The 21,987-nt window shown below is 39.4% G+C and overlaps 2 protein-coding genes and 1 long non-coding RNA gene across 10 annotated transcripts in view; 1 reads left to right on the top strand and 2 right to left on the bottom strand.

The window, feature by feature from the left end:
• Positions 1–749: 749 nt before the first annotated feature.
• Positions 750–8,137, bottom strand: LOC135294585 (uncharacterized). Its single transcript, XM_064410065.1, has 3 exons — positions 7,415–8,137; positions 3,576–7,158; positions 750–1,131 (listed from the first exon to the last, which is right to left on the bottom strand). Exon 1 carries the CDS (start codon positions 8,131–8,133, stop codon positions 7,537–7,539), a length of 597 nt encoding a protein of 198 aa, XP_064266135.1. The 5' UTR covers positions 8,134–8,137; the 3' UTR covers positions 750–1,131; positions 3,576–7,158; positions 7,415–7,536.
• LOC135294606 (uncharacterized) lies at positions 750–8,850 on the bottom strand. Its single transcript, XR_010356688.1, has 2 exons — positions 8,583–8,850; positions 750–3,677 (listed from the first exon to the last, which is right to left on the bottom strand). It is a non-coding gene; the product is annotated as an uncharacterized LOC135294606 (long non-coding RNA).
• Positions 8,040–21,987, top strand: part of AKAP9 (A-kinase anchoring protein 9) — a 104,571-nt gene continuing 90,623 nt past the window's right edge. For all 8 annotated transcript variants that reach the window (XR_010356575.1, XM_064409728.1, XM_064409755.1 and 5 more), the window contains exon 1: positions 8,040–8,179. Coding sequence is in view for 7 of the 8 variants with exons in the window: in XM_064409728.1 (XP_064265798.1) it covers positions 8,132–8,179 (48 nt within the window). In the remaining variant the exon portion in view is untranslated. The remainder of the gene's footprint in view (positions 8,180–21,987) is intronic.

The following is a 21,987-nucleotide window of genomic DNA, read 5'->3' on the forward strand; positions in this document are numbered from 1 at the left end:
CAGAGAGGCTGGGATGCTGGTGGTTATCTTGGTTGTCCAGGCATATCCTTTATCCTTCACAGACAGCTCTAAGCTTCCCAGAAGCAAAGGCATTTACTTCTAGGGCCAGGTAGTGCTTTAGTTTGTTTTACTGGAGCATGAACAATACTACAATGTCCAATATAATACCACAATTCCATTGCATTACAGTATATAATGTATACATTAACTAACATATATATTAACTAAATCTCACACTGGAAAGACTGACATACAATTATTAGGGAAGGCAACTTTTCTAACAATTCCCTGATGTGTTGCAGCTGCAGGTGGGCAGTGCAAACGACTTGGGCTCGTCACCGTCCCTCTTGCAGAGAGATTGTCTGGTCTGTGCTCTTCCCTTGCACCAGCACAGAAGACATGCCCCGTGTGTCACCCCTTGGCCGGGTTAGACTGTCCTGCTGAAGCAGCACACGCCTTTACACGAGCTCATCAAACCCCATGGGGGATCTGTTTTCACCTCACGAACTACGAGCCACGTGCACTGACCACAAATCCTGGGGCTCTTCAGAGCCTCCGAATCTAAAATCAGCCGCGGGTGTCCGACAGGCCCTGCCCTCGGGCCGCATTTCCAGAGCCGTTTTACCCAGCAGTTCTTTTGTAGCTGAGCCGGTCGCCAGAAGATGGCAGTAAACGATAAAATATGCTTGAATTTCAGTCGCAGCTATTGCCCGCAAAGATGTGCTCCCCCGAAAGACTTTTTCAGAAAGGCTTCGATTCGCTGCAGCAAGCGGTGGGCTACAAACCGCTTGTGCTCAACGGACGTAGTTTTTAAACCGTCGGGTTTATAGCAGCAGGTAGGAAACAAGTTGTTCTTTAAATAATGTTCAAGTTTGGTGACAACAAAAGCTGGAGTCATGCAAGGGAGCAGGAGCCAGGAACACAGGCTGGGCAGCTCCAGGTGTGGGGCTTTGAAAACACTGAATTGTTTGGGCTGGAAGGGACCTTTTAAATGTCATCCATTTCCAACCCCTCCACCGAGGACAGGGGCACCTTCCACTAGAAGAGGCTGCTCAAAGCCCCATCCACCCTGGCCTTGAGCATCTGCTGCCATGGGACCTGGCAGCACTCAGCCCTGTCTTCACAGAAGGGCTATCAAGAAAAACAATAAATCTCTCTCAACGGGTAAACCATTGGATCTGCTGTAAAGTCCTCAAGGTTACATCTGCAGCATCCAACCAAGCGCTGATCACAATATTTTGTGGGTAAAACAGGAGCAGCATGAGGCTCCACGGGAAAGCGACCATACCACATTCCCACCTCCTGATGCACACCCAGCGGGTTAGGTCTGGCTGAATTTGCAGTGCATATTCTCACAGCAGTTCCATCATCATAGAATCACAGAATCATACAACGGCCTGAGTTGGAAGGGACCTCAGAGATCATCCATTTCCAACCCCACCACCATGGGCAGGTTGCTCAGAGCCCCATCCAACCTGGCCTTGAATACTTCCATGGATAGGGCATCCACAACTTTCTGTGGGCAGCCTGTTCCAGTGCCTCACTACTCTCACAGTAAAGATTTTTTCCTAGTATCTAATCTAACCCGGCTGTCTTTCAGTTTGAAGGCATGCCTCCTTGTCCTGTCACTACATGCTCTTGTGAAAAGACCCTTTCCATCTCTCTTGTAGGCTCCCTTCAGGTACTGCAAAGCTGCAATAAGGTCATCCCAAAGCCTTTTCTTCTCCAGGCTAAAATAAATCCTTTTGCCAGGGTGTTAGTGAGGTCTTTGGAAGTCCTAAGTACTTCTCCCAGCTCTGCTGTGTTTGTGGAACTCTTTATTTGAGGTGGCAGGAGATTTTCCTATGAGTACTAAAGCTAAGTCTAGGATATTCTTTGTTCTTACCAGTACTTATGGGATTACATGACCTGACATACCAGCTCTTTTTTCCCCATATATAATACTCAATAAGGCATGAGTTCCAGTGTGGTACCATGATTTAGAAGTAATCCTTATTAAGTAATGACATTTAAAATGTATTTTGAAACTTGCTGAAATATGAAAAAAACCCATATATTTTCCATTTTAGCACCAAAATGTATTAAAATAGTTAAAGTTTTAGGAAGTTATGGCTTCTTCAGATTTTGTAATTGTTGCCTGGAGCACTTCATCTCAGATACTGTCAGAAATTCTGGAATTTCTAAAAATGCACAGGGGATGCTGATCTGTCAGGTAAAAAATCTGGACAAATTTGAAGAGAAACTGGTATACTCACTGGTGAGTGGTATTGTGCTGAAATGTGGACATTCCATTAAATTATTAATTTCTTCCATGTTCTAAATGGAGTTTCATTAATTACACTTGACCATATAAAATAGCAGAATAGTAGGAAAATAACTCGCTTTTATACCTTCATATGCAATAGGCTGAAGAGATTCTTATTCTGAACCTTCATGTAAACTTGGACAATTGTGACCAATCATAAAGAAATATGTACTCTAATAGTTCTACATATTTAATATACAAATAACTGATTTTTGCTAGAAATAAATCTTTGTTGGTACCTCAAATATCAAGTGCCTATTTGAAGCTTCAGGGTCACTTAACTAATTAGCTGTACGAGTTGCAAGCTTACTTAAATTACCTTCCTTGATATATTATGCCTGCAGAATAAATTATTCATCTCACAAAACTTCTTAGGTAAAGAGTCTTGCCTCTTCCTAGTTACAGTCTTTTCATTAAAGCAACAAACAAATACCAGAGTATTTATCTTAATTAATTAAATTATAAGTAATAGAATCAAATAGTGAATGCCTGGATCATATACATGGAAAGCTTTAGTGTCTGATTTCTTCTGTCACCTCTTATAACAAAATTTACTTTCATTTAGAAAAAAAAAGCTTGCTGTACAGAAATTTGATGGGACACTGTTTGGAATGGTTAATATAGGTTTGTCTAACTTCACAGCTGCAGACAGGGGTTAAAATTACTTTTTTTTCTAATTGTTTTTTCTTGTGTGGGAACATTTCATTTTCATCCTCAGTGCCTGTTTTTTCATAGACTTAGGTACTTTCATTTAGAAATACATATAAGAGAATAGAAATTTTAGCTGTTACATAGGAACTTGATTCTAAAATATTCATCAGTTGCCTCATTTAATAATTTTTCATACTGCTATGCCTCACCAGTGATTTCCAAAAGAAAACAGATGCAAGAAAACAGTAAAAAACCCCAACAACAAAAACACCCATGCTTTAAAAAGCATGTCTTCCTTACATGTCCAGCTCACCAACTTTTTAGCCACCAAGCCTAGCTCTTTGTTCTGTAATGGTATCTGTTCTGCACCGCTTTAAAGGAGAGAACATTTGTCTCTTTCTGAAACACAAGCTGGTCCTAACATAAATAACACACCTAAATGTCCCTGTGGCAAAAGTTTTTATAACATGCAGTCAGACTAGCTGAATAAAATAGATCAAGTTCTACCTGAAATTTGAGTTAACTTCTACTTGCTAACAGCCAGTTAACATAAATAGGTAATCAGTAATCAGCAGTACCTACAATGGGTCTGTGAAATCGGGAGCTTTACATATCTTACCTGAATCACCTGCCTGCTTCAAGCAAGCCAACCCAGCAGCACTCTGGGAGACTTCAGTGCTGAGACTCCAGTGCAGCTGAAGAGCAGATGGTAGGAGACAGACTGTAACAAAGTCACAGGTAAGATAGTCATTAAGTCAACATATTTTTCATGCAAGCTCACACTGAGGTGGAGGTAAATCTGTTTGGTTACCACGCACTGTGACAGGTATGCACTAAGGCATTTCTGTACTTCATTCAGTACCATCTGCCATGCAACTCCCACGAGATACAGTGGAAGCAGATGCATGTCCTGGTCAAATAAAACCTTCACCATGGTTATCTCTCAGGGGTGTCTCTTATTTTCACACTTGATCCCTTTAGTATTCACTATAATAAAGAGTGTTATCCCACCAGGTGGGTTTTGAACAGCAGGTCAAGAGCTACAGCAGAACTGTTGGACATGCTGTGATGGTGATGAAAGACATTCCCCCTCTCCCTTGCCATTGTCTCTGATGGGCAATATGATTTGTCTTAAGGTGGGAACACCAGGTGAGAATTGCAGGAGGAATGATTTGGATGATCACATAATCAATCCATTACCAGAGATGGAGTTGTGATGATTGCTATTGACTTTGGTATGCATCAAAATCTATAAAAATCTGCAAAATCTATAAAATGCTCCTGCAGACTGGGTCAGCTGAGTAAACTGGTATCCTGAGGTTGCAGATACCTAGTGAATCCCCAGCCCCACAGGGACACCTGGGGACAGGGTATGTCCAGCCCTAAGACAGGGAACACTCATTTTTGGGTGGGTGAGTAAAGGTGCTAAGATCTGGTAAAACACAAAGATACAATCCTAAAGTACCTACATAGGAGCTTTGTAATTCTGAATTCTGCAAGGCCAAAGACTGTAAACCTGTTCATTTGTAGCCAAACCTGCTTATATTACAACCTTTTACACCTGCTTATATTATGTACTGCATTGACAACATTTAAATGCTGTATTAGCAACAAGTCTAATCATAATTATCTACATAATCAGTGTCATATTTCTCATGCCTGACCAAGAGTCTTCTATCACTCTGCTACACATACATATAAGAAGGTCATATGCATTAATAGGAGGATTACTCCTTCACAAACTATATTGACCAAATACAGGCATTCAAAGCTAAAACAAACAAACAAATAAACCAACCCAAAACCACAAACAAAAAACAACACCAAAAAAAAAAAAACCAAACCAAAACCACAAAAAAGACAAACCTAAAAAAATCTTTTTAATTTAAGAATTTAAGTTTAAAATTAACAATGGCATGATTATTGTATTGCTGCTAGGAAAACATCTGACTGCTGTCAGGTATTTTTTTCTTACAAGATGGATCAGGGAATCTTATGTGATCCATATGGGAGTCTTTCATTCTGATATGATTTTTCAGGAAAATAAATTAAGAGTTTGTATTGTTATTAAGAGGTATTGCTGAAGTTATAACACCTGAGAATACACAATATCTGTGCTCCTTACATGTTGGAAGAAGTTCTATATGCCTGTGATTTATTTTTTTTTTTTTTGTATATTATTTGTAATTTACCAGCAGCATATTGTGATCTGACAGCCCTCTGATTCTGGCTTCAGCAGACTGTGACAGAATTTTAATCTCCTAATCAGAACTTTGTGATTATCACACATGGTCTTTAGGCTTCATCTTTGGTTTCATAGTCCACTAAAGCGCCACAAAGAAAGTCACCAGGCATACATTCTCTGAACAGTGAATAAAGGAAACAGAAGAGGTAGGAAGAATGGGGAGTCTCATTGTTAGAGAAAATGCTGTAGATGAAGAAGCCTTTGTCCTTGCCCACAGACACAACTAAAAATTAGGTCTGATATTCAGAGATGTTTCAGTGCCATTTTATATATGAACATTTTTCAGTAATAAATTTAATTCTAAATAAAAATAATACTAGGTCAAAACACCAGTTCTTCTTGTTTTGGAGAATGTCTGATCTGTATTTCTTACCTTGTTAATCTGTTTCACTTTGCATATGCTGTCAAAAGCAGTTTACATGTTTAACGTATGTGAATTTAATGAGTGTTAGAGTTATTCAGCACTTTCTTACGTTCTTGGGCAAGTGAACATTATTAGTCAATTCTGAGAATTAAGCAAACAAGATGAATGCCTTTCTGTAACTGAAAGTTTAATTGGCTAACCAAGTTGTGAATTCCAGACAGCTTGCCCTGCATGAATGATAAAGTAGGAATTAAAATAGCTGAAGTAGGAAATCATACTCTATGGGTTTAGGGTTTTTTCCTCCTAGGAGAGAAAGTCCTGCTCTTCCAATGTTGAGAGGATATGGAAATATAATTCCTTGAGATATTCTATCTAGTAGTTTCCACACTATTCTATTATAGTTTATCAGTATGGTTACCGTGACTTTCATAGTCATGCATTAGGTGTTAAGCTAAAATCCAATAGAATTACATGGATATAAATCTGTAAGTAAAAGGAAAGTTAGGCAAATCAATTCTTAGCATTAACTAAAGAACCCATTTAATTATAGAATTTAGAAAGTTTGTCATTATCTTCTAAATTGGATATTTACTGATAAATTATTATCTAAGTGTCACATGTGTGTGAAATTCTACTGACATCTGATTGCTAGTTCTACAACAGGGGCATCTAACAGTCAAGAGGAATGTCACTGACACAGAAATGATGATTTATTTTTCCCTCAGGGGTCTCTGGGCCTTTGTAGTTGCTGGGAAAAAAAACTATTTGTACAGGCTTTGAGGAGGTAATTCAATTTCCTGACTTAGGAACATGTTTTTAAGAAATTAACTCAAAATTATGTTCCTATAAAAATATTTCCTCTATAATAAATTCTTCTCATTTTCACTTGCTATTTTCCTCTATAACATGATTTTCCTTAGTGAAATGGCAAAGTCTGAGAGCTTTACCTGAAACAAATGTCTTGCTTCAAATTTTAAACAACAGATAATGCAGTCATTTTTCATTCCCTATGATGGACGGTGTTTTCTTTTTACATAAATGGTATACATTCCTTTTTGAGTAAAGGTTGAGAACATTGTTTGGTAAACACAGGAATGCACATGACCTGTACCTATTAACTAATTATTTCAGACTTTCCCCTGAAATGTAATGGAGGAGGAAAGGAAAATCTTTTAAAATGTCAGATTGTAGATGTAGTTTACTTTGGTAGTCATATGGGTGTTTTGTTGCTAGGACACCTAATTGACTTTTTAAAAAACTTGTTTGTGGTCAGTAATACTGTGCAAATACTGTTTTCTTTTGTATTTTTGTTTGGTTTTTTGGGGCGTATCCTGTCTTTGCTGGAAAATTCAGACAAGGAAAGAATGTATACTAAAGGAACCATATTCAAAAGATCAGCAAAGCTGAGATCTAAGTTAATTCCGAAAGACTTTGAGTTTTGTATTTAGTAAAGCAGCATGATTCCAAATGCAGAATAAGGAATCCGTTCCCATTGCAGCTGGTACACGTTCCCGGGAAGCCTTTTTCCTTCCTTTGTGTGTAAGCCTGTGCCATCCATCGCACCATCACAAACGGAACCCACCTCAGGGGGAACTGAAAAAAAGCACAATAGGACCACGTGATACAAAGTGCTGTTAGCCTTTCAAGGCACACATTAAGAAGACTATTAAATTATCTCAGAATATTGCTCTGTATTTGCTGAGGTATAGAAATTGTATGAGCATTTAATTGCCACGTGCCATATTCCCCATTGTGCTTTTAACACACTTCTTCCAGCCCGTCTGGCACGACAAGTGCATGGCAAGTAATTTTAACGGGGGGGCTACAAATCCTTTGTTGTCATCCTTACACAGTCTGCGGCACACGCTCGGGAAGCTCGTTGTATTGCCAAGCCTTAGATCGAGCTGTAGGGTCCCTGCAATTGTGTGAGCCGCGCTCAGGAGCAGGACAGCACCTGGAAAACCAGAACTGTCAGAATTCGCCTTCTCGCCAGAGTCGCGGGATTGGCGGGGCAGCAGAACTCGGGAGCTGCCCGTTCAGAGCCCGTGTCGCAGTCCAGCGAGCGCCGGGCGCCTCGGCAGCGCTGTTCTTTTGTGGGCAGCGGGAGCCCCCGCCTCTGCCCGCAGGGCGCGGGGGTGTGGAGAGGGGTGTGGAGGGGGGTGTGCCCACCGGCGCTGTCCGCGCCCGCTGCCCCCGGCGCCGCCCCCGCCCTGCAGGGGTCGAACCCTCTCCTCCGGGGGCGGCTCCGGCGGGACTTGGCGACAGCCGGGCGGGTGGGGGTCGCCGGCGGGCAGAGGGGCCGGGAGCGGCCAGGGCTCGGGGAGGAGGTGCCGGCGGCGGCGGGAGGAGGAGCGGGCGGCCACACGTCACTTTCCCCGGCCGCGTGTTTACGTGGAGCTGAAGATGGCGGCGCCGGTGGCCCCGCCACGGCAGCTGTCGTCGCTGTGAGGCGGGACGGGGCCGGACCGGACCGGACAGCGAGCGTGTGCGCCCCGGCTGAGGGGAGGGCGCGGGGCGAGCCCCCGCTCCTGCTGCTGGTAACACCCTGCTCTCCCTCACAGACGCCATGGAGGACGAGGAGCGGCTGAAGAAGCTGGAGGCTGGGAAAGCCAAGGTAGGAGGAGGCGGCGGTGGCGTGGCCGGGAGACAGCGGGGTGAGGGCGGGGGAGGTTGTCAGCGGGGCCGGGCCGAGCCGCGCGGTGCGGCGGCGGAGCGGGGCTGCGGCAGGGGCTTGGCGCGAGGCCCCGCCGCGAACAAAGCCGCGGGCGGAGGAGGCGCTTTGTGCCGCCCGCCCCGCGCTCCCCCGCCCGCCGCAGGGCCGGGCTGCGCTCCCGCCCGGGCGGTGGGTGACACCGGCCCCCGACACCTGGCATGCCACAGGTGCCAGTCACGGGGCCGGACGGTGACAGCCCGGACAGCGCCCGCTGCGGCGCCGGACGGAGGAAGAGCCAAGGAGGAAGGGGAGAAGGAGCCTTAACCTCATTACCCTTGGCAGCCGAGGCGCGAATCCCGTTTACCTCATAAGCCTGGGAAACCCTGTGAACCTTTAAGGAAGTTTAAGAAACCGACGGCTGTTCTCAGTGTGGACCTAATGCCGTGAGAGAGGATTAGCGGTGCCTCCAGCGGCGCGGCGCGGGGCCCGTGCCGGCGGGCTGGCAGTGCCGTGACTCAGCCGCGGGACCCGCCGTGCCCGCCCGCACCCCGGTGCCCGCACTGCCGTGCGCCGCCACCGCCTCGGGGCTGTCCCGCGGCTCACACGCTGCTCTGCGGGCTGACCCCAGGGTTAGGCGGGGAGCTTATCATTTTACTCTAAGCATGGCTCAGTACACGCCGGCTGCACAGCGTTTCGCCTTCTGGGCAGCAGACCAGACTACACTTCAGGAGGACCTGTTTTTAACTTCAAAGAAAGCTTTGGTGTGTTCAACGAGATAAGCTAATTAATGGCATTCTAGATAAAATTAGTGTTTTGGCGTTAGGTATCATCTATTTCCTTCCTGTAGTTATAGCTAAATGATAAGAGTTCAGAAGTTGGTCAGTCATTCATGCTAAAGATATGCATGTAACTTGGCAGGAGCTAATAGCAGAGGTGAAATGAAGACAAGCTAAAGATGAAACTATGAAACATCATTTTCACGTCTTATTTGTGTGTACTATAGAAAAGATATAGTTCATCTGCAGAGTATTGAATAGGTATTTTGCTGTATTAGTAAAAAACTTCTTAGTGTGTTTCTGTTTGAGTTCAAACTGTCTGTTGGGAAAATCTCCTAGATGGAGTTATATGCTTATATAGAAAAACCTGTTCCTTAAATGCTTAGTGCAAGAGTGCTGTTTGCACAACATTATATAGTACTCATAAAAGGCACTGGGACAAAATAGATCCTGGTGGCAGTATATTCTGTCACAGACTGGCTAATTCTTTTGCAGAAAATTAGAAAGTAGTTCATAAATGAAATGGTTGAAGTAGATTTGGCAGTATTATAAAGCACAGTGAAGAATTTAGATTTTTCTGCCCATGTTGGTGTGGGGTTAGAAAATTAATGACAATTACTGAAAATTGAACCAGAAGACAGTAGTCTAGCAGGAATTCAGTGGCTTCCTTCAAACTTTGAGAAAAGCCATGTACAGTTTACTAATTCATTCTGTATTTTAAGAGTACTGCCATAGCTTTCACTATTATTCTAGTCTTTTCTGTCTAAAACCGAATGCTGTTCATGTAAGTTTTTGCCTGAAGATTTTAGTATTTTATGCTTTTAAATGTCCCGTGATCCAAGTCATTATCACTCCTTAAAGCTATACATGGTTTATATGAAAAGGGACTATAAAAGCACTGTGAGTTTTTTCAGATTTTTTGCTTGTCTTCTGTGTTGCATTTACCCCATTTTTACATGTGAATGTAAAAATGTGTTGTATAGTGGAGATTAGGTCACAGTCTTTCAGTGACAAATGTCACTGATAAAAGCAGAAAAGAAGAAATTGTGTTAGCAGAGGGTGAAAGCAAGAGTTGCTCCTGCAGTTGCTTTTCTTGTTTTCAAGCACATTCACAGTAGTGTAATAAGTGCATCTCCTAAAATTGCTTGGCTCCAGTGGGTATTTTCTGCATACGACAGCAACAAGCATCCAGAAAACCTTTGAGCTTTATCACTTGAGAGTTATTTAAATAAAGTAGCTGAGAAAATGTGTTTAAGTGTATGTTGTTATTGTGCCAAAACGTGAAGGTATTGCTATACTGCAGACACCTTAAACCATCCACCTGAAATTACAAACTTTAAATAAGATGTTCCATAAACTGCAGGATGAATGTAGGTAATTGGGAATCTGCTAAAAGAGCCTAGTAGATGCCATGAAGATGGCTGGTACACTGCTAACTGTGGAGTTATTATACACTGTGGAGTTATTCACAATTGAGACCTGGATTCTGGTTTGGTTTGGTTTCTTCCTTGTAAAGTCGGCACTGCTAAATCTCAATGTCTGCATGTTAAACCAGATGAACTCTCTTGTAAAGCAACCATTTGGTTGTTTTCTAATATCAAGTAGGCAAATGTAGCATTTGGTTTTGTGTGCATTGATCTACGCTGAAACTTCTTCTTGATGACTTCTAAGACACTGTCCCCCCACATAAATCTTTTACAAAGAAGTGTATTAAAAGTGGATTTTCTGCAAATTAATTTTCTTCTGAGTCCTCCTTTCTTGTTACTGGAAGTGAGAATCTCTCTTGTGAATCTTACCTTGATTGAATGGTGCTAAGTGTAGTCAAGCCTGGCAGAATAGGTCTCAGTTTGAACACACAGCCTTTGCCAGTACATGATTGTACATGATTTGAAAATTGAGATAAAAAGTCTTGATGTAGGCTCACCAATATTCATGTGTACCTGCTGATCTTCGGAGACTACACCCAAGTGTGCATTATGAAGCAGTTTGCCCCATGTGTTGTTGTTCTGTCTGTTACAAGTCTCTAAAGGCAAGGGAGGCACAAAGTTAAATTCAATTACATGCTTCCTTTTCCAGACTTGAAGTCATTCATTTTCTTTTGCCGTGAGTAAATCTGCTGAATATTAACCCAGCCTCTAAAAAGTCTGTCTCCCTTCCATTGAAAATGATGTCTCAGTTCCTCTGTAGAACTCCCTTCTCTCCCAAACAGGTAGTTTCTTTATCTTATCTCATGATGTCATTATGGAAGGAAGAAGAGTGTGTGTTAGAAAGCCAGTTAAGGCAAACAGTGTTGACTGTGGTGGAAACTGGAAGGAAAGATGTGTGCCAGCAATAGAAATATAGATGCATGCTGTAAGGTTGATCAGTGTCCTAAAACACAGTGACATTAGAAACACATCAGATGTGTTTTGTGCTTTGCTGAGGAGGTTCTGGAATATTGTTGGTGACCTGAGATAGTGAATGTGTATCTGGTCTTAAAAAAGGACTACGGAGGATGGTGGTTGAAGATCTTGACATGGCATACTACGTGTGGATCCCTGTGTGCATCAGTTTGCTTGGAAAGCTCATCTGACATTAAAGATTATTTATTGTAGTTGGGTTGGGTATTTTAATTTTATGTATGTATTTAGCAGCTTAGTAACTGGCTTTTCTTATTAAGGTGTGGGACTGTCTTGATCAACTTTCAGAACTACAGAGAGTAGTTTGCTAGCTTCAGAATGAAACCACGTGATTGGATTCCCCTGTCAGAAAGTGGCTGAGGGTATTTTGGTGTAAAGCTTCTGAAATTTATAAAAATATTTTAATTTCTATGCACACAGATGCACATGAAAGGCACAGCTGTTATAACTGGCAAAATTGAGATGAAGCTATCAATAGCAAATTTTGTGGAATGATCCATTTTACAGTACTGAAATTTAGTTAGCAAAGTATTTGAATAAGTGTTTAAATTTCTAGTGAGCACAAGGCACTCCTTAGCTGTATGATTGTTTTTCCTGTGGGAGGGGCAAACAAGGGAACAACACTAATACACTTTGTAAGTTCTCTTGTGTTGGTCTAGGATTTCAAGTCTAATGTTAGAATACATAATTTAGTGTTTTGTTTTTCAAAGCTTTTATGAATGTTTGAAATACATTGTTGCAGTGTTTTAAGAAACGGTGTAATTATTGGAGAACCTGAAGAAATTAGTGATTTGGTTTTGTTTAAACACTTGAGAACAGAAGCTGTTACTGCTTTTGATCTATACCAGAAAATCACTGAGCAGATGGAGCAGTGATGTCGGCTGGGGAAGCTCTAATGGCTCTCAGTGGACAAGTATTACAGGTTGTATAACTAATTTGGCAAGTTATCTTCACAAATTGAATAGTCAAAAGAAATAATTGCATATTTTGTCATCTGGTCATGCATGTAAATATTTCAGATGGCTGGAGATGAAAATGATATGTATTATTAAAATAGCATTGTCTAAGAGTCTGGGAATGTTTGGTGTTTGCATTGCTATGTCTTTCTTTTTTGAGGGGAGAAAAAGATTTTCCTCACTCACCTCTAACCTCTTTGGACTGAGTAGTTTCGGAAGTCTCAAGGAAAGGTGTTGATACATTTGGGGCTTTTTTAAAATAAAACAGTCATGCAAACATAGAATAGTTATGTGACTCAGTGACTAAAGCTCTAATTTAAATCCCCCAGAAGTATAGATTGTGTGTAAAACACAGTCTTTTTAAACTCCTTGTGATTTACCTGAAGAAGAAAAAAGGCAGCATCTCAGTGGTTATTAAAGGGTTTTTCATCACTGAAGTCACAGATCACAGAATATTCTGGGTTGAAAGAGACCTACAAGGATGATCAAGTTCAACTCTTAAGTGACTTAAGACAGTTACATATGGGGATTGAACCCACAGGAGTACTGTCAGCACCATGCTCTAACCAACAGAACTAATTTAAGAGTCAGTCAAATTAAATAGATTTGAAACTTACATGTCATTAAATAGCTGTGCTATTAACACATTATCTTTTGCTTTGAAGTGTAGACTGTTCATTTTGTTTATCCTGTCAGCCTCAAATAACTTGAACAAAAATAAATGGAATTATGGAAGGAAGAATGTAGTTTTCAGTCTGTATTTTCCTACTCTCCTTTTCCCTTAAAAGAAGTCATATTTGCCATATCACGAAGTGCTGATTTCACCATAAAGCCCTAGTCATTGTGGTCACTCTTCATAAATTAAGGACAGAAGAAGCTTTTTGAGTTAAAAGTTCACAGCATGGCAGTGGTGCTTTCTATATCTGAAGATGCTGATGTGTATTAATGGACAAGACAGGAAGCAACTGGATCTTTCAAAAGTTTCCTGGAAAAATGTGGGAAGGCTTTGGCTTGAGAGTACAGTGAAACTGAAAAAAATACCATAATGAACAGTTTATTTTAAGGAACTCTTTTTCTTGCACATGAAGATCCTCAGAAATCTCTATCAAATCTAGTTCCTAGGCATTCTTTTGTTCTACTGTAAAGCTGTTTCTTTTTCTAGGTCCTACTGAACTTGTAGGGTTTGACTTCTTTTTGTTTACAGGCTTCAGTCTGCTCTCCAGTCTGCATCTCTGTCAATTTTAAATGCAAATAATAGAAGGTATGTGGAATTGCATGTGTAGATTTTGATTATGAATATGAGTAAGTTTAAAAGCTTACTTTGTGTTGCAGAGAAAATCACAGATATAAGGACTGAACATTGCCCTGGAGAGAGCACATGTGGTTTTAAAACTTTTTTTGAGTAAAAGAAGATAGCAAAGAAATTGAGTAGAGGTGAGGAAGGAGCAAAGTGTGAGGTGTTCAGCTTGTTGTGCATGCATTTATTTTTGTTCAAAACAGTGGATGTTGTATTGTAGAAAAAGAGATTTTATATACATTTGAGGTATAAATATATTCAGTCTAAATAATTGATTGCTGCTGGAGTGATACATAAGTTTGGGTGAAAGATTAAATGGAAATCTGTGAGACTATTTTCAAGTTATATTGAAAATGTGCCTAATAGCAGAAAAATTGGAATGACTAGTTTAATTTTTCTTATGAGGGTAATAGGACCACCAGCTCATTACAGTTTACTCAGTGTTCTTTTTTTTTTTTTTGCTTTGAAAAAATAAAAAGAAAGTTTAATTTTTTTCTCACATGTTCAAATTTTTAGCGACTCTATTGGGTATTTGTTAAAAAAAAGGTACTTCAACTGAAATCCGGGATTTCAACTCTCTTTCAAATTGAAACTACTAGAAGTCTTCCTGTTTCTGAGTGTGTTTTTTTTTATATTGTTGTTTTGATGTCCATTTCCCTCATTCCAGAGATCTGTTCTTGCTTTTGATACAGGGCTTGATTATTGGTTTTAGATATTATTATCAATGCAGCTTTTTATTCAAGTCTTTAAAGTAGCTCTCTACTTTCCAGTGGTGGTGCAAGGTGGAATGAGCTGTAATTTATACTTGTTTTCTTCTGTGAATGCAGAGAAATATCACTTCAAAATAATCTTTGTTCTTTTGCCAGTTTAAAGAGAATTGTTCTTTAATTCAGAATGCTATTGCATTTCACAAAAATAGAGAAATAAGCACAGTGTTGTTGGTAGCACAGTGAAAGCAAGAAATGGCATTGCAAAACTGCAGTTTAAAATGTTTTCTTGCTCCTTGTGTAAGGAGAAGGAATTACAGAAAAGAAAGCACAATGTTGCTCTTTGCCTACTTTCAAGACATTCTTAATTTTTGTGCAAGTCTCTACCTCATTTCTGTGGTCTTCTTTACAACTACTTGTTTTCCTAGTATGTGTGTTGCAATAGCAAAACAGAGATGACCTCAACTGTTATAACTAGAATCCAGAAAAGGTTGTTGGTACTTACTTGGAAATAAGCTTGATCACCACCACAAATTAATTCTAAAGGACTTTCAGTAAAGTGTATCTGATACTCCCAGGAAATTGGACTTTTTGGCATATGTAGGCATTGCCAGAAAATCCTGTATTTTTTTCCTGACAGAGAATAAGCAAACAACTAGACACTTTTAAATACTGATGTACAAAGGTATTAACTGTAGAATAATGCATGGTTACTCCAGCATCTTAGAGTTTGGAATAGTGAAAAATTTGATGAAAATGAGGACAAAAGAAAATAAGGTTGCTGAAGTAGGTCCAACTTTGTTGAACCTACTGTATATTGCAACATAAGGTTATATACTATACTAAGGTTATATACTATGCACAATTGTTGGACATCCTAATTGAGGGTCTGAAAGCTCTGTCTTAAATTATCTGCCCCACAGAGAGAGATTTCAAGGTATTTCTATGTATTTGTTTCAAAATAATTTTGTTACTGATACATGCTAGCATGTCACTTTGAATTTGGAATGATAAATGTACCACAGTTCAACAGAACACAATTGATAATCTCAGTCTATTAACTGCTATGCTGAAACATAAATAGTTCTTGAAATTTATGTTGATGAGATGCTTGTTTGTTGGCTGCAAAGAGTTGGCACACCCTATTGTGTTGATGGTTGTGGTGTTCCTGTTTATTGAAGGAAACCTTGATCTTCGTTTTCTTGTGATTTCTCGAGAAGCCTACATTTTATAGCTACCTTTCCTACAACCAGTGGAGAAAAGACTGAACAATTAATAAAAATGTTCAGATTTCTTAGAATTCTTAGTTTCTTGGAAGTATGAGTTCTCCTGCTTCTCTCTTCTAAAAAAGAGCCTCAGCAAGCTCCCAGATGGAACAAATTCAACAGTTGTCAGCTGGCAAAGGAATGTGACACTCTAGATACCAAACACTAAGTTGAGGGTAATGAGGGAGTGATCAAATCCCAATTGTAACAACACTGAGTTGTAACATCATGGCAAAACGAAGAAGAGGTGGTCTATTGGACTATGCTTCTAAATCTCAAAACATGAAGAAATTTTAAAACTCTTGACAATGGGAGATAATAATGATAAGAGACTATATACAATTTTGGTGATATTTTCTGAGGAAAGCCTAGATTTGATGAAAACTGTGCTGCTGTGGCAAAATTGCAGGATATCTCTAAAACTACAATAGCAAGACCCAAGAAGATTGTTTGAATTAAAGAGATGGAGTAAATGGGATTGTTCTGGCACTGAACATGTTTCTGTGCAAATATTGATAAAATAGGTGTTCCAGAGAATAAGCAGAGTGAGTTGCATAACATTTTATTCAAATCTGAGTTCAGTGGTAGGCTGTGATTTGATAGAAGAGGTTATCCCTTAATCCTGCCTTTGTTTGCTGACCTTTTTACTTGTCATTAAACTCTTCTCTGTGAAGAAACCTCCAGTATCCAACCACAAAAAAAGGAAAATATTTAAGTATTTCTAAATCCATTTAGATGGTTTAAGGGAGGTAGCCAGTTTAACGTAAAACCTATATATTTGCATTGAGAATATATATTTTCAATTAAAAGGTATATAGGAAAAATGTCTTACTATAACAGGTAATGCTCAATAGCAATGATAAGAAAACCTTGTCTGGGTCTGTTCAGTTGTATGCTGTGTTAGCTAGCCTCATTTGCTGTGTTAAAAGAAATGAAGGATGTCCTGATACAAGATTCCTTAAAGATGAATGTGTTAGATTTTCTTCATTATTTGGAATATATTCTAGGAATTCAATTTAGCTTTCTTAAAAAAAACCAAAAAACCAAAACCAAACAAAAAGTGAAAACAAGACTCCAGAGACAAGTGCAGTTTTGTGAGCAATATCAATGTCTTTGTGAGCTTGCTTTTCTCATAATTCAGCAGCGTGTAAAAAGTGATAAAAGCCTGTCAGCATTGTACAAGCCTGTCAAGCCTTGCACACTGAGCATGAAATTCATACAGTTGGTTCTTCCCTTATGTCTGCTCAGCTCCTCTCAGAGCTGTCTCTCTCTCACAAGCTGCAGTTTGTGGGCTTTATTCTCACTCTGTCCATTTGGTGCCAGACGTGCCACATGGTGGGAGTTAATGTAAAAGTGATATAAACTGGGTGGGAAAATGGTGAAGCACAACTGAGTTTGACTTCTTCTGAAATATTTGCAATTTACTAGAAAATAATCAAAACTATAAATATATCTTAAAATGAAAATTTAAGTTTTATTCAGTTTCTATATGGAGTTGAAGCACAGAGGTGGCCACAATGCATATGAATAATAGCTTAAAAATGTATTGAAATTCTCCAGAATTTCTGCCTTTGACAACTGAACACAATGTTCCTGAAAAGATTGCATTGACAACTGGGTGGAAGTCATCACATCACTCGTGTTTATTAACAAGGAATGGCCTGCTTAGCAGGAACTGAATTTAAACAATTGATCTGTATCTGAAAAGCTGATTGTCTTGTTGACAAAGATGTAACCTTTCCAATTCTGTGCCAGTTGGCGTTTGTCAAGTTAAAAAAAATTATAATCTTGTGTTCGTTATTAATAAAGCCTTATTTAGACATAGTCTGTTCATTTTGAAGGTGCCTCTTTCTTTCAGACTTCTTGGTTAATGAGAAATTAAATGCTAACACAACTCTTGAGATCTTGCTGTGCCTTTACATGTTTTCTCTACCTGTTGGGTTTATTTCTCTCAGCTTTTGATCTTTAAATATCTCTGCTGTAGCTACATTTTTACTAAAGAGGACACTGTGGAGAGGAAAAATGTAGATGTATTCTACATAAATGCAGCTAAATTGTTTCCTGTTAAGATGAAAAAGTTAAATTTGCATGAATCAGGATAATGTAAATAGTGCATAGAAACTTAAAGTAAATCAATAGTTTGTGCTTTTTCTAACATCTAAAAATACTTTTGTTGGCCCTTCTCAGCCAATATCTAATAAACTCTTCTTCCTCTTTTAGTATAATGACTAAATGTTACCATGCAGGAGGGAGGAAAAATATGCATTGTTGGGCAGTGCAGGACTTCTGCTGATCAGGAAAAACATGCAGTGGGCTGCAGCCCCTTTCTTGAAGCATCAGCACAAATGACAAATGCTTTTGTCATTCAAGTTTTCTTCCATTAGCTGCCTAGAGAAGTCTGGGCAAAGCCTCTTCAAATACTGATTCTCTCCATGCAATTCATTATGTGTTGCAGTATTGTTGCATCTTTAAACCCTTTGCTCTAGAAATGGTAGTTTTTTAAAGTTAACTGATTAGAAATTGCAGTTGAATAATTGCAGTGTGTTGTGGAAGGAGGAACTATGGAATCTGGAGTGGAGTATTGATTAGGATCCTACAGGACGTAGTAGTTGCCTGACTACAATTTTCTGTGGATACATCAGGACTTTTGTTGTGGTTTCTAATCAGTATTCGTGATTTTTGAGAAACAGTTGATTATCCCCAAGCTTGGGCCCTGGAAGCCACGATGATGCTTGATAATACACTGTAACCACAGCTGCAGTTATCCTGCAGTTATCAGTAAGACTCCCTAGGTGCTCATTAGGGAGTCTCAAAAGACTGGCAAAGAGTGCTCTTTAAACGAAACAGACTTCTCTGAATGAATTGTCAACATTAAGGTTCTTGGGGATCTGCACAACTGTTAATAGGAGACCCCCTTTAGGTTACTAGGGCTGATCTGACAGAATTCACTGGAAGTGTTAAAGATTTTTGACACTGTGTGATGTCATCTCATAAGCAAACCAAAGAGTTGGTTAAGGTACAGTCATCATTTCATGTTACAAATGAATAGTGAATACAAATGAATACAAATGAATTTGACTTAGCGTTATTTGTTTTAATGGCTTACTCTCAAAGTAGGTGGTCATTCAGTCTTCCACAAAGCCTGTGTCACTCAGTATTTACATTATTAGCTGTGGAAAGAATGTGTGTGTTTGTATGTACACAGTACTAAACTGAAGTGCGTGGCAAACATGGTGAAGAGGCTTAGACTTCAAAATAATCTGGTGCAAAAGGATGTGGAAGCAACTCTCAAGGCTTTTTTTGCTTCTTTGTGGTAAAGGCTGTCCTTGGGCTTTCCAGGTCCCTGAGTTTAATGACAGAATTGGAGGGCTGAACTGTACAGATCAAACTGGGGAACACTTAAGCAATTTTGATGTATAAACATTTATGGGACTGAGTACAATGCATCCCAGCATCCTGCAGAAGCTGAGTGCTATTGTTACAAGGCTATTTCTTCGCTCATCTTTGAAAGGTCATTGCCTTCAGAGATTTCAAATGAAGCAGGAGGAAAAAAGCAAACATGAGCTCCATATTCAAGGAGGATGAGGAGTATCAGGATATGTAGGCAGGTCAGCCTGGCTCTGGTGTCTGGGAAGATGATGGAGCAGATCTTCCTGGAACCTGTGTTCAGGCACAGAAAGACCAAGAGCGTGACTGGAATTTATCAAGGGCAAGTTAATTGTCCTCTGTGATGAACCGAATGTCTCATGGATGGGGAGAGAATGGTGGATGTTGTTTACCTTGACTTTAGGAAGGCATTTGATGTGATCTCTAAGAGGCTGTTTGTACAAACTGGAGATAGGTGGCTTGGATACATGGTCTGCAAGGTGGGCAGAAAATTAGCTGGACTGCTCTGCTCAGATTGCTGAAAAGTAGTGTTCTTCAGGTGTACAGTTGGATATTTTGTAAATGACCTGCATTGGAGGGAGTGTGCCTTCTGTGTCCTCATGGATGATACTGCCTTAGGGAGGTTGTTGAATTGAGGCATAGGCCTTCTTATCAGAGGCACTTGGACAGTCTGAAAGAACAGGCCGGCAGAACACTCATGAAGTCTTAGCAGCATGAAAGATGGTAGAGGAAAGTTCACACACCTTCCCATTGGCACGAAGGAGGAATTTTTAATTCCATTTCATTACAGGGCTGTAAAAGTAGCCTACAGAATGTTCCAGTGACTAAAAGAAAGAGGTGATACTGTGTGATCCACTTTGAAGTCAGGAAGGGATCTTGCATTTCTCAGCAGTGGCCAGCAGGGTTGTTTTCATATCCTGAAACGGGAGGAGGACCCCCAAAATTGATTTCTGCCTGCAATCCCAGTTTTGGAATATTTTTTGTTCCCACGACTTCTTTAAGCCAAGTTGTGCTTTTCTGATGTGGTCAACTGGGATAGGTAATATTCTTGGGTTTTACCTGAAAAAAGGTAAGAATAACTTGAGGAATAGAATTATGTTATTTAATAGCATTATAGCTGTTACCTGGATGATAATGGGCTAATGTGATCAAATACTGACTGAGAAATTAAGGGGTTCTGTTTTACCTCTCTCCTGCTCCTCCCCATGTAATCATTTCATTGCAGTATATATTGGGGTGGCGGGAGAATGGAGGAAATGGACAGATATGTTTATTTTTCCCAAGCACCTGCAAAAAGATAATCCTTTGTGTTGAGAGAAATACATTCAAATACTTGATTTCACAGTGCCAGATTAAACACAATATAAAGCTAATTAAAAATACAAATAAATAGGCATATATTAGTACTATACTGTATCTTAAGGAGCTGGGTTAATCTATACAACAGAAGGCTTATATAAAAAACTGCATTTTTCTGATGTAATGCAGTAAGATGACTAGCAATTAAGATAATTTATGATACTGTTTCACTCCTTCCATGCTCCCTAAAATAAGTCTTTGTTTTCAGGTGTTATCTTCATCTATTCAGGTTGGGTAAGAACACCTCTTTAACTTGGAACGTAATGTCCATGTAACTAGTTGTGTGAGGGAAATGCATTTCAAGTGTTTTACAAGAAATCCACTTGAAGTAATGTACAGAATGCTATAAAACAAGAGAAAGTGAATTTGTTCTGGGGATTTTTCTTCAGTTGAAAACATATAGATTTTGCCTACAGTTATTTCTTCCATAAATGCATGTAAGCAAAATATAAATGAGTCTGGTAATGCTCAAAATTAGAAACATGAGAATCATTATTTTCCTCGTCAAAGCTTTTTATTTTCTCATTGCATAGTTTTAGTCTTAATTGTTCAATCTTTATAAAAATGAAAAATGTCAACTTTAACTTTTAAACATGTAAAAATCAATAAGCAGAATGAAGTGTCTGTGTTACATACAAACTTGCAGGTTGCCAGTAATTTGATTGACAAGCACTGTATGGAGTTCCTGGAGGCAACTGTTGCTTCTGCATACTTTTGTATTTTTAGAGTTGCCTTCTAACTGGCAGGCACAGATGGGCATAGGTTATGATTTTTGTATGTTTCTGAATTAAATAAAATATTTATATGGTATTTTAAATTACATTGTCTCAATATCTTGTGTTAATTACTCTATATGGGTTTTGATATTAATTGAGAAGTTAGAGTGTGGGATTTTTAGAACTGATAAGAAGAACATTTGTCCTCATTAAGCAGTAAGTGTTAGTTTGTGGTAGTAGAAGTTTGAAGTTTTCTTAAAAAACATTATTCCAATTTGACACCTTTATCGTGCTGATAATAAAGAATTTTCTGCGACAAAGTCACAGTAAGTAGTTTCAGAGGTATTAAAGTCAAAAGGCTATAAAGTATTTAGGACTGCTCTTACTTAGTTTAAAACGCTTTTAGAGAAACCTTCTGAACTTCTGTTTGAAATATCAGGCTTGCTCTGCTTGTCTGTGAAGTTCAGTGTGCTATATAACTTTTTCCTTCCTCTCAGATTCCTGTTAAAAATGAGGGCTAAAGTCGTATTCTAGGATATGATAAATTGCAGTTATGTGTGTTTAATACAAAGAAAATTATAATTGAGAAGAAAAATTAGCACATAGGAGATAGGAAAATAATTTCTCTTCTTCCAGAACCAGACTCGCCTCTTTCCATCCATTATTACCAAAATTTAGATTGAAATTTAGCCTCGCTTTGGGCTCAGGGAAAAGGTAGACTCACTTTTTCACTCCCTTACAGTCTCAGGAATGTTTTCCTAAGGTTATTTTTTGGGGAGGAAGGGCAGCATGGGAAGAAAATTACAGAACAAGGCAGAAATTTGCTGACTACCTGACTGCTTCTAGTATTTAATTACATAGTTTCATTGTTTTTTAGACATTGCTATTCTGTCAGACATTTCTTTTG

Source organism: Passer domesticus, chromosome 1, assembly GCF_036417665.1.
Source record: "Passer domesticus isolate bPasDom1 chromosome 1, bPasDom1.hap1, whole genome shotgun sequence".
NCBI lineage: Eukaryota > Metazoa > Chordata > Aves > Passeriformes > Passeridae > Passer > Passer domesticus.

Coding starts and splice junctions, on each gene's coding strand:
- LOC135294585 (XM_064410065.1), bottom strand. CDS start 8,133: ATGGCGTCTGTGAGGGAGAGCAGGGTGTTACCAGCAGCAGGAGCGGGG.